Here is a 16,907-nt window from a genome sequence, read left to right as displayed (position 1 = left end):
TACCCTGTTCCCTAGTGCTTCTGAGAGCATATGCTTTCATTTCATTTCTCAGAAGCCCCAATTACAGAAACTTGAATACTTGCCAGTAAATTTAATATATTAAATACACACAATGAAATAGAAAGTATGAACTCTCAAGTGTCAAAATAAATAAGCCCGCTGTAATATATGAAGGTTGGAAAGATATTTAACGCTCACCTCCTAAGTCAGCTCTGTTCCTCCTACTCTCATTCCTCTTAAACAGTAACTTTTCATCAGTAACATGGCTGTCAGCACACCATACATTTGAGCTGTGTGTGGCGAGAAGCCTATCATTTTTTATTTTATTTTATTTTATTTTTTTGCGGTACGAGGGCCTCTCACTGCTGTGGCCTCTCCCGTTGCGGAGCACAGGCTCCGGACGCGCAGGCTCAGCGGCCATGGCTCACGGGGCCCAGCCGCTCTGCGGCATGTGGGATCTTCCCGGACCGGGGCACAAACCCATGTCCCCTGCATCGGCAGGCGGATTCTCAACCACTGCGCCACCAGGGAAGCCCAAGCCTGTCATTTTTTGCTTGAAGATTATAAAATTCAAAATCAGACTTTCATTGGGAAAGGATTATTTCAGTTCTTATACTCTGATCGTAGGAGAGAGGGAAGAATGATGTCCTAAGCTGATGGAAACTAGTAAATTATTTAGCTACCTTCATGTGAAAGTGGTATCTTCAGTCCAAATCAGTGAGGAATGTATGTGAATGAGTAGAGAAAGGGGATTGTAGACTATTTATTAAAGAAATATAGTACTTTTGCTTTAAATAGTGTATATAGAGCCAAAGAGACATAGATGCCAGCAAACTAAAGGTAACAATGTAAAAAGACAATATTTATCATTTTATATCATTTAAGCTAATTAACTTTCATATGGATAATCTTGTTAATGTGTAATTAGTAACTGATCAAGCATTCTGACTACCCAGCTTTAATCTTTCCTCCAAGTTAGTGAAATGGATCCTCATTTGGTGGCAGTTCCTTGAAATAGGAAGTTCATTCTCTAAGATAGAAGCACTAGACTTCTAATTGACACATGCTGATTTTGCAGTTTCTAACAGCTACTTTGCTCAGAATGTTTTACCAAACTAAATAAAGTTAGATGTCTATAGCAGTCGCTGACTGACTCTAGGAATTTAAAGCCAGCATCTAACTAAATCTTGCATAGAGGGTCATGAGACTTGGACATCTTGGACTGTAATGTTGGGCCACAGAAGGTCAGATGCAGCAGCCCCGTTAAGTGTTAGAAGGACTCAACCATAGAATTACCCTATAGCCCTTAGAGCCCAAACAGGTAAATTTCACATGAGGAAATAGTGCTTGGAGTTGTGATTTGCCCAAAGGTCAACCGTTTGGAACTGATTTAGCAAGGTTTTTTTTTTTGTTTTTAATTTTTATTTTATATTGGAGTATAGTTGATTTACGTGCTTTGTTAGTTTCAGGTGTACAGCAAAGTGACACAGCTATATATACATATATCTGTCTTTTTCGAATTCTTTTCCCATTTAGGTTATTACAGAATATTGAGTAGAGTTCCCTGTGTAAGTAGGTCCTTGTTGGTTATGTACTTTAAATATAGTAGTGTGTATATGTCAATCCCAAACTCCCAATTTATCCCTCCCCCCACCTTTCCCTTTTGATAACCATAAGTTTGTTTTCTAAGTCTGTGAGTCTATTTCTGTTTTGTAAATAAGTTCATTTGTATCTTTTTTTTTTTAGATTCCACATATAAGCGATATCATATGATATTTGTCTTTCTCTGTCTGACTTACTTCACTTAGTATGATAATCTCCAGGTCCATCCATCTTGCTACAGATGGTATTATTTCATTCTTTTTCATGGCTGAGTAATATTCCATTGTATATATGTACCACATCTTCTTTATCCATTCATCTGTTGATGCACACTTAGGTTGCTTCCACGTTTTGGCTATTGTAAAAAGTGCTGCAGTGAACATTGGGGTGCATGTATCTTTTCAAATTATGGTTTTCTCAGATATATGCCCAGGAGTGGGATTGCAGGATCATAGGGTAGCTCTATTTTTAGTATTTTAAGGAACTTCCATACTGTGCTCCATAGTGGTTGTACCAATTTACATTCTCACCAACAGTTTAGGAGGGTTCCCTTTTCTCCACAGGCTCTCCAAGCATTTATTGTTTGTAGACTTTTTGATAATGGCCATTCTGACTGGTGTGAGGTGATACCTCATTACAGTTTTGATTTGCATTTCTCTAATAATTTGTGATGTTGAGCATGTTTTTATGTGCTTATTGGCCATCTTTATGTCTTCTTTGGAGAAATGTCTATTTAGATTTGCCCATTTTTGGATTGGGTTGTTTTTTTAATATTGAGCTGCTTGAGCTGTTTGTAAATTTTGGAGATTAATCCCTTGTCAGTCACATTGTTTTCAAATATTTTTTCTCATTCTGTGAGTTATCTTTTCGTTTTGTTTATGGTTTCCTTGGTTCACATTTGTTTTTATTTCCATGACTCTAGGAGATGGATCAAAAAAGATGTTGCTGTGATTTATGTCAAAGAGTGTTCTGCCTATGTTTTCCTCTAAGAGTTTTATAGTGTCTGGCCTTACATTTAGGTCTTTAATCCATTTTGAGTTTATTTTTGTGTATGGTGTTAGGGAGTGTTCTAATTTCATTCTTTTACATGTAGCTGTCCAGTTTTCCCAGCACCACTTATTGAAGAGACTATCTTTTCTCCATTGTATATTCTTGCCTCCTTTATCAAAGATAAGGCAACCATATGTGCGTGGGTTTATCTCTGGGCTTTCTACCCTGTTCCATTGATCAATATTTCTGTTTTTGTGCCAGTACCATACTGTTTTGATGACAGCTTTGTAGTATAGTCTGAAGTCAGGGAGCCTGATTCCTCCAGCTCTGTTTTTCTTTCTCAGGATGGCTTTGGCTATTCAGGGTCTTTTGTGTCTCCATACAAATTTAAAATGTTTTTGTTCTGGTTCTGTGAAAAATGCCATTGGTAATTTGATAGGGATTGCATTGAATCTGTACATCGCTTTGGGTAGTACAGTCATTTGACAGTATGGACTCTTCCAGTCCAAGAACATGGTATATCTTTCCATCTGTTTATCTCATCTTTGATTTCTTTCATCAGCATCTTATAGTTTTCAGAGTACAGGTCTTTTGACTCCTTAGGTAGGTTTATTCCTAGGTATTTTATTCTTTTTGATGTGACGGTAAATGGGATTGTTTCTTTAATTTCTCTTTCTGATCTTTCATTGTCAGTGTATAGAAATGCAACAGATTTCTGCGTATTAATTTTGTATCTTGCAACTTTACCAAATTCATTGATGAGCTCTAGTCATTTACTAGTAGCATCTCTAGGATTTTCTATGTATAGTGTCATGTCATCTGCAAACAGTGACAATTTTATTTCTTCTGTTCCCATTTGGATTCCTTTTGTTTCTTTTTCTTCTCTGATGGCTGTGGCTAGGACTTCCAAAACTATGTTGAATAAAAATGGAGAAAGTGGACATCCTTGTCTTGTTCCTGATCTTAGAGGAAATGCTTTCAGCTTTTCACCATTGAGTATGATGTTAGGTGTAGGCCTAACAATGTAGGCATTGGCCTTTATTATGTTGAGGTAGGTTCCCTCTAGGCCCACTTTCTGGAGAGTTTTTATCATAAATGGGTATTGAATTTTGTCAAAAGCTTTTCTGTATCTATTGAGATGAAAATATGATTTTTATTCTTCAATTTGTTAACGTGGTGTATCACACTGACTGATTTGCAGATATTGAAAAATCCTTGCATCCCTGAGATAAATCCTACTTGATCATGGTGTATGATCCTTTTAATGTATTTTTGGATTCCGTTTGCTAGTATTTTGTTGAGGATTTTGCATCTATGTTCATCAGTGATATTGGCCTGTAATTTTCATTTTTTGTGGTATCTTTGTCTGATTTTGGTATCAAGGTAATGGTGGCCTCATAGAGTAAGTTTGGGAGTGTTCCTTCCTCTGCAGTTTTGGAGAATAGTTTCAATGGAATAGTTTCAAAAGGATAGCTGTTAACTCTTCTCTAGATATTTGATAGAATTTGCCTGTGAAGTCATCTGGTCCTGGACTTTTGTTCATTGGGAATTTTTTAATCACAGTTTCAATTTCAGTACTTTGTGATTGGTCTGTTCATATTTTCTGTTTCTTCCTGGTTCAGTCTTGTACCTTTCTAAGAATTTGTCCATTTCTTGCAGGTTGTTCATTTTATTGGCATATAGTTGCTTGTAGTAGTCTCTTATGATCCTTTGTATTTCTGTGGTGTCGGCTGCAACTTCTCCTTTTTCATTTCTAATTTTATTGATTTGAGCCCTCTCCCTTTTTTTCTTGATGAGTCTGGCTAAAGGTTTATCAGTTTTGTTTATCATTTCAAAGAACCAGATTTTAGTTTCATTTCATTGATCTTTTCTATTGTTTTCTTCATCTCTATTTCATTTATTTCTGCTCTGATCTTTGTGATTTCTTTCCTTCTACTAACTTTGGGTTTTGTTTGTTTTTCTTTCTCTAGTTGCTTTAGGTGTAAGGTTAGGATGTTTGAGATTTTTCTTGTTTCCTTAGGTAAGCTTGTATTGCTATGAACTCCCTCTTAGAACTGCTTCTGCTGCATGCCATAGGTTTTGGATCGTTGTGCTTTCGTTTTCATTTGTCTCTAGGTATTTTTTGATTTCCTCTTTGATTTCTTCACTGATCCATTGGATGTTCAGTAGCATTTTGTTTAGCTTCCACGTGTTTGTGCTTTTTACAGTTTTTCTCTTGTAGTTGATTTCTAATCTCATAATGTTGTGGATGGAAAAGATGCTTGATATGATTTCAATTTTCTTAAATTTATTGAAGCTCTCTTTGTGGCCCAGCATGTAATAAGTGCTGGAGAATGTTCCATGTGCACTTGAAAAGAATGTATATTATGCTGCTTTTGGATGGAATGCTCTATAAATACCAATTAAGTGCATCTGGTCTAATGTGTCATGTAAGGCCCTGTGTTCCCTTATTGATTTTCTGTCTGGATGATCTGTCCATTGATGAAAGTGGGGTGTTATTTTAAAGTCTGTTTTGTCTGATATGAGTATTGCCACTCCAGCTTTCTTCTGATTCCCATTTGTATGGAGTACCTTTTTCCATCCCCTCACTTTGTCTATATGTGTCCATAGATCTGAAGTGGGTCTTTTGTAGACAGCATATATATGGGTCTTATTTTCATAGCCATTCAGCCAGTCTGTGTCTTTTGGTTGGAGCATTTAATTCGTTTTCATTTCAGGTAATTATCAATATGTATGTTCTTATTGCCATTTTGTTAATTGTTTTGGATTTGCTTTTGCAGGTCTTTTTTCTCCCCTTCCTCTTTTGTTCTCTTCTCATTTGATGCCCGACTTTTTATTGTTGTGTTTGGATTCCTTTTTCTTTTTTGTGTGTGTGTATCTGCTGTAGATTTTCATTTTGCATTTACCATGAGGTTTTGATATAGCAGTCTGTATATATATATACAAGATTATTTTAATTTGCTGGTCTTTTAATTTCAAATGCATTTCCAATATCCTGGATTTGTACTCTTTTCTTCTCACACTTGCTGGTTGTGATATCATATTTGTGTGTGGATGATTTCCTACCTTTACTGTATGTTTGCCTTTACCAGTGAGCTTTCTCATTCTTAATTTTCTAGTTGTGGCCTTTTTTTTTTTCCCCTGCCTAGAGAAGTTCCTTTAACATTGGTTGGTAATGCTGAATTCTCTTAGCTTTTGCTTGTCTGTAAAGCTTTTGATTTCTCTGTCAACTCTGAATGAGAGCCTTGCTGGGTAGCGTAATCTTGGTTGTAGGTTCTTCCCTTTCATCACTTTAATATATTGTGCCACTCCCTTCTGGCCTGCAGAGTTTCTGCTGAGAAATCAGCTGATAACCTTATGGGGATTCTGTTGTATGTTATGTGTTGCTTTTCTCTTGCTGCTTTTAATATTTTTTCATTGTCTTTAATTTTTGTCAGTATGATTAATATGTGTCTTGGTGTGTTCCTCCTTGGGTTTATCCTGCCTGGGACTCTCTGCACTCCCTGGACTTGGGTGATTGTTTCCTTTCCCATTTTAGGGAAGTTTTCAGCTAGTATCTCTTCAGATATTTTCTCAGGCCCTTTCCCTCTTCTCCTTCTGGGACCCCTATAATGCGGTGCATTTAATGTTGTCCCAGAGGTCTCAGACTGTTCTCATTTCTTTCCATTCTTTTTTCTTCTGTTCTGTGGCAGTGATTTACACCATTTTGTCTTCCAGCTCACTTATCTGTTGTTCTGCCTCATTTATTCTGTTACTGATTCTTTCTGGTGTATTATTCATTTCAGTTTTTGTATTGTTCATCTGTTTGTTTGTTCTTTAGCTCTTCTAGCTCCTTATTAAACATTTCTTCTATCTTCTCCATCTGTGCCTCCATTCTTTTTCCGAGATCTTGGGTCATCTTTACTATCATTACCCTGAATTGTTTTTTTGGGTAGATCACCTATCTCCATTTCACTTAGTTCTTCTGGGGTTTTATCTTGTTCCCTCGTATAGGACATATTCCTCTGCTGTCTCATTTTGTCTAACTTTTTGTGGTAGTGGTTTCCATTCTGTAGGCTGCAGGGTTGTAGTTTGTCTTGCTTTTGCTGCTGCCCCCTGGTGGATGAGGCCAGTCTAAGAGGCTTGTGCAGGGTTCCTGCTTGGGAGGGGCGGGGTGGGGACTGGTGCCTGCCCAGTGGGTGGAGCTGGATCTTGTTCCTCTGGTGGGCAGGGCCATGTCAAGGGGTATGTTTAGCCAGCAGCTATGGGCTCAGGAAGACTTTAGGCAGCCTGTCTGCTGATGGGGAGGGGTTGTATTCCCACCCAGTTGGTTGTTTGGCCTGAGGCATCCCAGCACCGGAGCCTATAGGCTGTTGGGTGAGGCCAGGTCTTGGTGAGAAAATGGCAGCCTCCTGAAGGGCTCACACCAATGAGTACTCCCCAGAACTACCGCCACCAGTGTCTTTGTCCCTGTAGTGAGCCACAGCCGCCCCCCCACCCACCCACTCCGCCTCCAGAGGAGACCCTCCAATACCAGCAGGTGGGTTAAGCCCAGACTCCTGTGAGGTCACTGCTTTTTCCCCTGGGTCCTGGTGTGCACAAGACCTTGTGTGCACTCTCCAAGAGTGGAGTTTCTCTTTGCCCCAGTCTAACTAACCCCGCTGGCCTTCAAAGCCAAATGCCCTGAGGGCTCCTCCTCCCGATGCCATATCCCCAGGCTGGGGAGCCTGATGCAAGGCTCATAACTTTCACTCCTGTGGGAGAACCTTTGAGATATAATTATTTTCCAGTTTGTGGGTCACCCACGCAGCAGGTAGGGGATTTGATTTTCTCAGGATTGCACCCCTCCTATTGTCTCCTTGTGGCTTCTTTGTTTTTGGATGTAGGATATCGTTTTGGTAAGTTCCAGTGTTTTTCTGTCGATGGTTGTTCAGCAGTTAGTTGTGAATTTGGTGTTTTCATGAGAAGAGGTGAGCTCACATCCCTCTCCTCCGCCATCTTCTCTCCATCCTCAAAACAGCTGTTGATCTTTGGTGCATTATCTTAATTGAACAAGCCTGAGTTTCCTTGTATGAGAGGCTTGTCTTGGGCAGCTGCAAGATGAGTAGATCTCTGCACCCACCTGGCAGAATCTTGAGGTTTATATAGAGGCTTTAACGGGGCTAAGTCACATACACAGTCCAGATGGTCTCAACAACACCTTACTGTCTCAAGACTTCTTCCATGAAATTGCTTTGTTTTTTTAACCATAACTAACTGTCTTGCACACCTTCTAGAGGTGTATAACTAAGATTCTAGATGTTGGCCTTGCTGATGTTAGCCTGAGCTATTTAAACTCCACCTGGCTTTCTTTTAAATTCCTTAGCCATAGCTTATTCTTTCCTACCAAACAGGCCGATAGAATCTTCTAGAGTGGGTGCCGGCAGACTAGATATCACAGGCCCACTCCAGACACCACCAGTTGGAATACAGTGCACAGATATTTATGTATTGCCTGGGGCTGCTTTTGCACTTCAGCAGCAAAGTTGAGTAGTTGGGACAGAGACTGTGTGGCCCACAAACCCTAAAATATTTATTATCTGGCCCTTTACAGAAAAATTTGGCCAACCCCTGTTGTAAAATAATACTAAGAGTTAGTGTCTGTTACCATAAGGTAGCAGATAAAAGTAAAATACAATGTTATTTCCACCAGATCACACAAAGTCCAGCCAGCCTGTGGGGTGTTTTTTCTTTTTTTTGGCCACGCCCTGAGGCATGCGGGATCTTTGTTCCTCAACCAGGGATGGAACCTGTGTCCCCTGCAGTGGAAGCTCGGAGTCTTAACCACTGGACCACCAGAGAAATCCCTAGTCTGTGTTCTTCATGTCTGCCAGGTCTCAACTCAAGTTACCACTGGCATTCATTCTTACTTCCCCATGGGTGGTAAATAAGTGATTTTATGTGCCACGTATTTTACATGAGTTGCCTTCCTGTTTTGTTGGTGGCCAGAGGCGTCGATGACTTTACCTAAGTTCATAATGAGCCAGATTCAAGCTCCTGTCAGGTGCAGACCTGCGTTCTTACCCACCACAGTCTGTGTGTCTAATCTGAAAAAGAAGACAGGGCTTTGAAAATGTTGGAAGGGCTTTCAGCAAGGACTAGACTCTTCCCCAGGCTGCTTTATAGTTGAGGGATTGCCCCCAGCCCCAAAAAAGTAAGCTCAAACCTTTCCTCCTAACCCCTTTCACGATTAGCCTTACTTGTGTTTCTCCTCTCCTCTCCACTTCCACTGTATTATTTTGTGCCTGCTGACTTATGATGGAAATGCTCTTAATTACTAAGTACTCTTGCTTTGTACTACAGACTTTCCCACTAGATCCCCTTCTGGTGACTTAATTGTTCCTTTTGTATCCCTTCCTGCCATTCTTTCCAGTTAATATTCTGAATGAAGTACTCAATGGCTAATTGTAGTTAATGTGACATTGTTTTTTTCTTTTTCTGTGCCCAGATATAGGTTTGACCCTCGTCTCATGTTCAACAATCACGGCAGTGTCAGGACTCGAAGGTTTTCAAAACATCTGTAGCAGCTCTGCGGTTGGATCCCTTGCACGCCTCTTTCTGAAGAAGTGATTGTAGTAGGTGTCTGTAGCTAGTCTTCAAGACCATGCCTGGAAGGGTTTCTGGACTGGCTTTAAGTCCTGTTTGAAAAAGCAACCCAATCAGCTGACTTCCTTGTGCAATGTGTTAAACTGTGAACTCTGCCTGTGTGTCAGGAGTGGCTGTCCCTGGTCCCTTTATTCAGCTGATGATGATACTCCTGAGGTCTTTGTTCTCACCAAACCCTTTCTGTCCTGGGGCCACAGTTCTTGATTATTCCCCATGTGGTCAAAGTCTAGGTTTGTAAATCCATTCAGATAAATGGCAATGCTATAGGGGGGCAAGGTTTTTGGTATACAGCTTGACCTAAAATCAGAGGACCTGCATAGCATTTGAGATTGAACACTTCACTATCAAAAATACTAATATCACATGGCTTGAAGAATAACCATCAGAGCTGAACCATCTGATTAAGAACAAATACCATTGTTTTTAGATCAGTAGAAATACACTGTTTATAATATCCGTCACAATGGATCACAAATTCAAAACGCATCAATGAAACTGTTCATTTTTTGGGAATTCTGGGCTGGTCCTACCTTGAAATAGAACAGTAGCAAGCTTTTGGTAAAGGCTAATTCCAGGTAGTTACTGCAGGTGATGGACATCTACTTTCCAGTGGCTGCTAACCACATGGAGTGCCAGCGAACACCAGGGGTACCTGGGGAATGTCTCTTCTCTTGATACTTTCCTTTCTCGGATCTGAAATATAAAGTGGGTTAAGTATCGCAGCAGAGAAGAACTTCCAAGGGTTGGTGAAGGTTGTGTTCTCTGAGGGCCTTCTGTAGGTAGGGCTCTCTGGTTGACAGGTTGAAGGGCTATAAATCAGGGTGTATGTAGTAAGTGCCTGTCCAGCAGGGAGCCTGGGTTCTAGTCCCACGTGTGAAGTTGTGAGACTCCCTCTGCATATTGCTGACATTCTGTTCATTTGTTATAAGATGTAAGAATTTCTTAGAGTTGATGCAGAGTACCAGCTACTTACCTTCTTCCCTTTCAGAAAACTTCTTCTTGAGTTTTTGGAGTCTTGTGTAATTTGGGCCTCATTCACTATTCCTCTGTCGAAACCCGATCTTCTTGAGATTTCCTCACTGTTTAGAACACCTGCATTTCTGTCTCTTGGCTCGAAGACCAATCCCATTTCTTGTGTTTTCTTCACAAGAAGGTTAATTGGTGATGTGGCAGCACGGGAGGAGGAGGAACTGTGGTTTATAACCTGTTCAACTCAGGCAGTAGTGATTTTAGCTTTATGTAAGGTCCTAGCTTGAGCTTTAAGCACTTTGTAAGACATGGCCATAAGTAACTTTTCTATCACAATTCCAGATAGCCATGTTGGGTTAATAGCCATTGGGTTTATTCCTTTACCTCATACAATCCCAGTAACTGTGGTGGTATGTAGAGGTGAAATGGGCAAGTGAACTGAATACCTCTGCTGTGACCATTTTAGGAAAAGAAATTCTAACGATCTTGTAACTAAAAGCAAACTACAATGTTGAGTATGGGTATTGGCTTTATTCTACACTTTTGAGTCTTAACATTAATCAGTCAGCTTCCACATTAATGGAAGTTGACCACGGTTATTCTGGAATAAAGAGAAACCAACTCTTACCAGGTCTTGTACTGTGATGTCATATTACTCAGTTTTATGATGCTGGTTCCTGAAAGCAGATGATGTCGTAAGAGTGACACAAATCAGCTGCTGGTAGTACTTCTGTCCCACTCATCAGACTTTTGTTTGGGGGGCGGGCAGGGCAGGGAATGCAGTGAAGCCCTTTTTTTGTACCCCTAATTTTTGAATGGCCTCCAATTTGACTTTTTCTCTTGGACTGGTTGCATTCTGGATCTACACTAAAATCATCTTTCATAAAGAGACCTCAGTTTCTAGACTAGCAGACCACAAAATGCACTGGAATTTTTCAGAATGATGTGTACAAGGGCCCCACTGCAAGAGGCTTGCCTTGTTTCTCTCTTAATTGTACTGATTTGAATTTTGATTATTTTCCCTTTTAAGAAGACCAGGTCCGTATGTATTGGTAATAGAAAACTGTAACCATTAGGAATGAACAGAGGTCTTGGGGAAGAATAGAGATTTTGCCTTATAAGATTTCCTATTACAAAGCTCTCCCTCAAGTAAAATAACATTCCCTACAACTAAAAAGTAGGGAATGCCTTTTGAGTATCTTTGAATTTGACCAATGGTGCTGTTGCAAAATACATTTTAATTGACAACAACAGTAGGGTTTTTTTGTACAAAATAGTAATGATTGATAGCCATGGAAGGTTATATTTTTGTGTCTAAGAACTAGTGTTTTAATGAAAGAAGATAAATTGTCCCAGGATCCTTATTAAGAAAAAGCAAAGGGTATTTAAACTGATCCACCAGTGGAACGAGGTGGGACTATTTGGGTCTTTTGTTTCACCACCGCTTAGGTCCAACTGAACTTGTGAATTCCTGTGTTTGCATCATCTGTTCTTAGAAGTTATTCTGCCCTGGCTCTGTGTCATCTCAGTCATTTGACTAAGAAAGTGCCCTTTGAAGGACCCTGTTCACTGCTGCACTTTTCAATGAATTAAAATTTATTTCTGTTCTAGTGGGAATGTGTCCTTTGTTTTAGTCCACAAGTAGTAATTTTGACAAAATGTTCTTTGCTGTATACTGTTTAATGTTTTAATCACTCACCTAGTACTGGAGATGGGCTGTTTCGCATTGGGTACCTTAGTCCCTACCTGGAAACCTCGTTCGTGTATATGTGTGGTCCCTGCTGCCCAGTATCCCTGAATGAGCACCATGTAGAAAATCCTTCCTGATAAATCTTTATGCATTTACAGTTCGGAGAAAAAAAAAAAAAAAAACTTACCTTGACCAGCTTTAAATTAGATAAACTAAGCTCACTGTCAAAGGTGCCTTGCCTTGATGTTCAGTCATGTGATCCATTGCCCTAAATGAGAAGTAAGTCCTACTGGAGTTGACAGACTTTTTCTTAAGGGGATAGTTAATATTTTAGGTTTTAGATAAACTAAGCTCACTGTCAAAGGTGCCTTGCCTTGATGTTCAGTCATGTGATCCATTGCCCTAAATGAGAAGTAAAAGTCCTACTGGAGTTGACAGACTTTTTCTTAAAGGGATAGTTAATATTTTAGGTTTGCAGGCTATATCTCTATCAATCACAGCTATTTAACTCTGCTGCTTCAGTACAAAAGTAGCCATAGACAACACAAATGAATACGCATGGCTATGTTCCAACAAAACTTTACCAAAAAAAAAGAGCATAATTTGCCAACCCCAGACCTAGTAGGTCGCCTCTTATAAATTCTGAAGACCAAGCAGAAAAACAAGATGTTAGAAGATACCCATAACGTTTCCAGACTACTATCAGAAAAACAATTGAGTTTATCACAGTATCAAGCCACCAAGGAAGAGAACATTTATTAGACTCAAAGTGAGGGTAAGTACAGACTCTTACTAACTAAATCCATTTTTCTAATTTGAAGCCCCCCGCCATTCCCACTGAGACTGTACCCTGCCCTGTAGAACCAAACACTGTACAGATTATTTGTTTCACCTTCTTTCTCTGCCTGCCATGGGTTTAAAGGGCTAGTCACGTGTGTACCTTGAAGTCTGTAGCGGCAAGAGCAGAGAACCTAAAGGCCCCAAGCTGAACACACTGTGCAGAGACCTTTACTGATGCCCTAGGAATTACTATATAAGGCCCCAAGCTGAACACACTGTGCAGAGACCTTTAGTAATACCCTAGAGATGACTATATAAGGCCCCAAGCTGAACACACTGTGCAGAGACCTTTACTGATGCCCTAGGAATTACTATATAAGAAGATTTGCATGTGGGACATGGGAGCCGGCTTCAGGAGTACCACAGAGTAGATGACAGTTCTAAATCTTAGTCTTTGAGAGGAAGCTTTCATAACCACCTTCTGCTGGTGAGACCTGAGATCTTATATATCCTCACAACCTGCCCCTCTGACTGATGCTGATTGATTGATAGGTCCTCAAAGGGCAGAGAAATACATAGAATGGCTGTAATTAGTATTTGTGATAAAAATGGCTCTGCCAACAAGCTGCTTTCCTCAGCTTAGTTTATCCAAGCTCACAAAGCTCATTAGTCAAAAAAGTCAAGATTTCAAAGATGTGGCTTTGAAGACATCTGTCTATTAAACTCTGCTCTCTCTCTGATCTAAGTCTGAGTGAGTGCCTACTCTGCCTGGATGTGGGCTGGGTTATGAAAGGAAATTACTCTTTTCCTGACCCCCAGGACATCATTGTGTAGATTGAAAACTCATCCCTGATATCTGTACTTACAGGGAAAACACAGTTTCAGACTAAGAAGGGGAGTTGACACTACCATTCAAGTGGCTTCTTGTCGTGCTCCACAGCATGACTTTGAAAAACAAAGTGAAAACAGCTCCTCTGACAAACCCTTAACTAGACTCACCAAGAATAAAAGGGGCTCAATTAAGTAAAATCAGAAGTGAAAGGGGAGACATTACAACTGTACCACAGATATACAAAGGATCATAGGAGAGTACTATGAACAACTAATTATATGCCAACAAATTGGATAACCCAGAAGAAATGGATAAATTCCTAGAAACACAGCCTTCTAAGACTGAATCATAAAGAAATAGAAAATGTGAATAGTCTGATCACTAGTAAGGAGATTGAATGTAATATCAAAAAGCCTCCCAATAAACAAAAGTCCAGGACCAGGTAGCTTCACTGGTGAATTCTACCAAGCATTCAGAGTGGAATACCAATCCTTCTCAAACTCTTCCAAAAACAGGAGAGGAAGGAACACTTCCAAACTCAGTTTATGAGGCCAGCATCATCACTCTCATACCAAAACCAGACAAGGACACCACAAGAAAAGAAAATTACAGGTCAATATCCCTGATAAACATAGAGGCAAAAATCCTCTAACAAGGTATTAGCAAACTGAATTCAACAATACATTAAAAGGCTCATACACCATGATCAAGTGGAATTTAGTACAAGGATGCAAGAGTGGTTCAACATCCACAAATCAATGTGCTATATACCACATTAACAAAATGAAGGATAAAAAACATGATCATCTCAATAGATGCAGAAAAAGCATTTGACAGAACTCAACGTTCATGATAAAAACTCATACAGAGTGCATACAGAGGAAACATACCTCAACATAAAAGTCATAGATGACAAGTCCACAGCTAACAGTGAAAAGCTGAAAGCCTTTCCTCTAAGATGAGGAATAAGACAAAGATGCCCACTGTCACTTTTATTCAACATAGTATTGGATAGCTGATTCACTTTGTTATAAAGCAGAAACTAACACACCATTGTAAAGCAATTATACTCCAATGAAGATTTTTTTTTAAATTATACGTAAAATATTTTTTCTAATAAAAAGTCAAGAAAGAAAGAAAAAAAAGAAAAAACCATAGTATTGGAAATCCTAGCCAGAGCAATTAGGCAAGTAAAATAAAAAGAATCCAAATCAGAAAGGAAGAAGTAAAACTGTAACTATTTGCAGATGACATATACAGAAAACCCTAAAGATTCCACACAAGAAAACTGCTAGAACTAATAAATGAATTCAGTATAGCTGCAAGATACAACATCAGTATACAAAAATCTTGTATTTCTATATACTAATAAACTATCAGAAAAAGAAATTAAGAAATTAATTACATTTATAACTGCATCAGAAAGAATAAAACAGTGCAGCATTGGTGGTTTAGTGGTGAGCATAGCTGCCTTCCAAAAAGGAATAAAATACCTAGGAATAAGTTTAACCAAGAAGGTCAGAAACCTACACACTGAAAACTAAAGGACACTGATGAAAGAAATTGAAGAAGACACAAATAAATGAAAAGATATTCTGTGCTTATGGATTGGAAGATTAATGTTAAAATGTCCATACTACCCAAAGCAGTCTACATATTCAATGCAATCCCTATCAAAATTCCAGAGACATTTTTCACAGAAATAGAACAAACAATCCTAAAATTTGGATGGAACCACAAGAGACCCCCAAATAGCCAAAACAATCTTAAGAAAGACCAACAAAGCTGGAGGCATCATGCTCCCTGATTTTAAACTATATTACAAAGCTACAGTAATCAAAAGTGTATGGTATAGGCATAAAAACAGACACATGGTCCATGGAACAGAATAGAGAGCCCAGAAATAAACTCATGCATTTATGGTTAATTTATGACAAAGCCAAGAATATACAATAGGGAAAGGACAGTATCTTCAATAAATGGTTCTGGGAAAACTGGCAGCCACATGCAAAAGAGTATAACTAGACTACTATTTTACACCATACACAAAAATTAACTCAAAATGGATTAAAGAGGGCTTGCCTGGTGGCGCAGTGATTGAGAGTCTGCCTGCCGATGCAGGGGACACGGGTTCGTGCCCCGGTCCGGGAAGATCCCACATACTGCGGCGCGGCTGGGCCCGTGAGCCATGGCCGCTGAGCCTGCGCGTCCGGAGCCTGTGCTCCGCAACGGGAGAGGCCACAACAGTGAGAGGCCCGCTTACCGCAAAAAAAAAAAAAAAAAAAAAGGATTAAAGAATGTAAAACCTGAAACCATAAAAATCCTAGAAGAAAACATAGGCAGTATGTTGCTTGACATCATCAGTCTTGGTGATTTTTTGGATCTGACTCCAAAAGCAAAGGCAACAAAAACAAGTGGGACGATATCAAACTAAAATGCTTCTGCATAGCAAAGGAAAACAATGACAAAATAAAAGGGCAGCCTACTGAATAGAAGAAACTATTTAGAAATCATGTATGATAAGGGGTTAATATCCCAAACACGTAAAGAACACGTACAACTTAATAGCAAAAAACAAACAAAAAACAGGGACTTCCCTGGTGGCGCAGTGGTTAAGAATCCGCCTGCCAATGCAGGGGACACAGGTTCGAGCCCTGGTCCGGGAAGATCCCACATGCCGCGGAGCAACTAAGCCCGTGTGCTCCTGAGCCTGTGCTCTAGAGCCCATGAGCCACAACTACTGAGCACCCATTCCACAACTACTGAAGCCCTCTCCTAGAGCCCGTGGTCCGCAACGAGAAGCCACCGCACCGCAACGAGGAGTAGCCCCTGCTCGCCACAACTAGAGAAAGCCCGTGCGCAGCAACGAAAACCCAATGCAGCCAAAAATAATGATAAATAAAAAATAAAGTATAAAATAAAAAAATTTTTTTAAAATAAAAAATAGGCAGAAGATCTGAATAGACATTTTTCCAAAGAATACATGCAGATGGCCAACAGGTATATGAAAAAATGTTCAACATCACTATCATCAGGAAATGCAAGTCAAAATCACACTGAGATATCACCTCACCCGTTTGAATGGCTATTATCAAAAAGACAAGGGACTTCCCTGGTGGCACAGTGGTTAAGAATCTGCCTGCCAACGCAGGGGACACGGGTTCGAGCCCCAGTCCGGGAAGATCCCACATGCCTCGGAGCAACTAAGCCCATGTGCCACAACTACTGAAGCTCACACACCTAGAGCCTGTGCTCTGCAATAAGAGAAGCCACTGCAATGAGAAGCCTGCACACCACAAGGAAGAGTAGCCCCTCCTCACTGCAACTAGAGAAAGCCCGTGCACAGCAACAAAAACACAATGCAGCCAAAAATAAGTAAATAAATAAAATAAATTTATTTAAAAAACAAAAAGACAAGGG

The 16,907-nt window shown here is 39.8% G+C and overlaps 1 protein-coding gene across 2 annotated transcripts in view; it reads left to right on the top strand.

Annotated features, from left to right (window-relative positions):
* GNS (glucosamine (N-acetyl)-6-sulfatase) overlaps window positions 1-11,795 on the top strand; it is a 53,137-nt gene extending 41,342 nt beyond the window's left edge. For both annotated transcript variants that reach the window (XM_007115964.2, XM_055085180.1), the window contains one exon: window positions 9,059-11,795. In XM_007115964.2, coding sequence (XP_007116026.1) covers window positions 9,059-9,134 — 76 coding nt within the window. In that variant the 3' untranslated portion in view covers window positions 9,135-11,795. The remainder of the gene's footprint in view (window positions 1-9,058) is intronic.
* The last annotated feature ends 5,112 nt before the right edge of the window (window positions 11,796-16,907 follow it).

Source organism: Physeter macrocephalus, chromosome 6 (genome assembly GCF_002837175.3).
Source record: "Physeter macrocephalus isolate SW-GA chromosome 6, ASM283717v5, whole genome shotgun sequence".
Taxonomy (NCBI): Eukaryota; Metazoa; Chordata; class Mammalia; order Artiodactyla; family Physeteridae; genus Physeter; species Physeter macrocephalus.
Note: the sequence above shows the minus strand (reverse complement) of the source record. Positions and strands in the feature narration are given on the sequence as shown.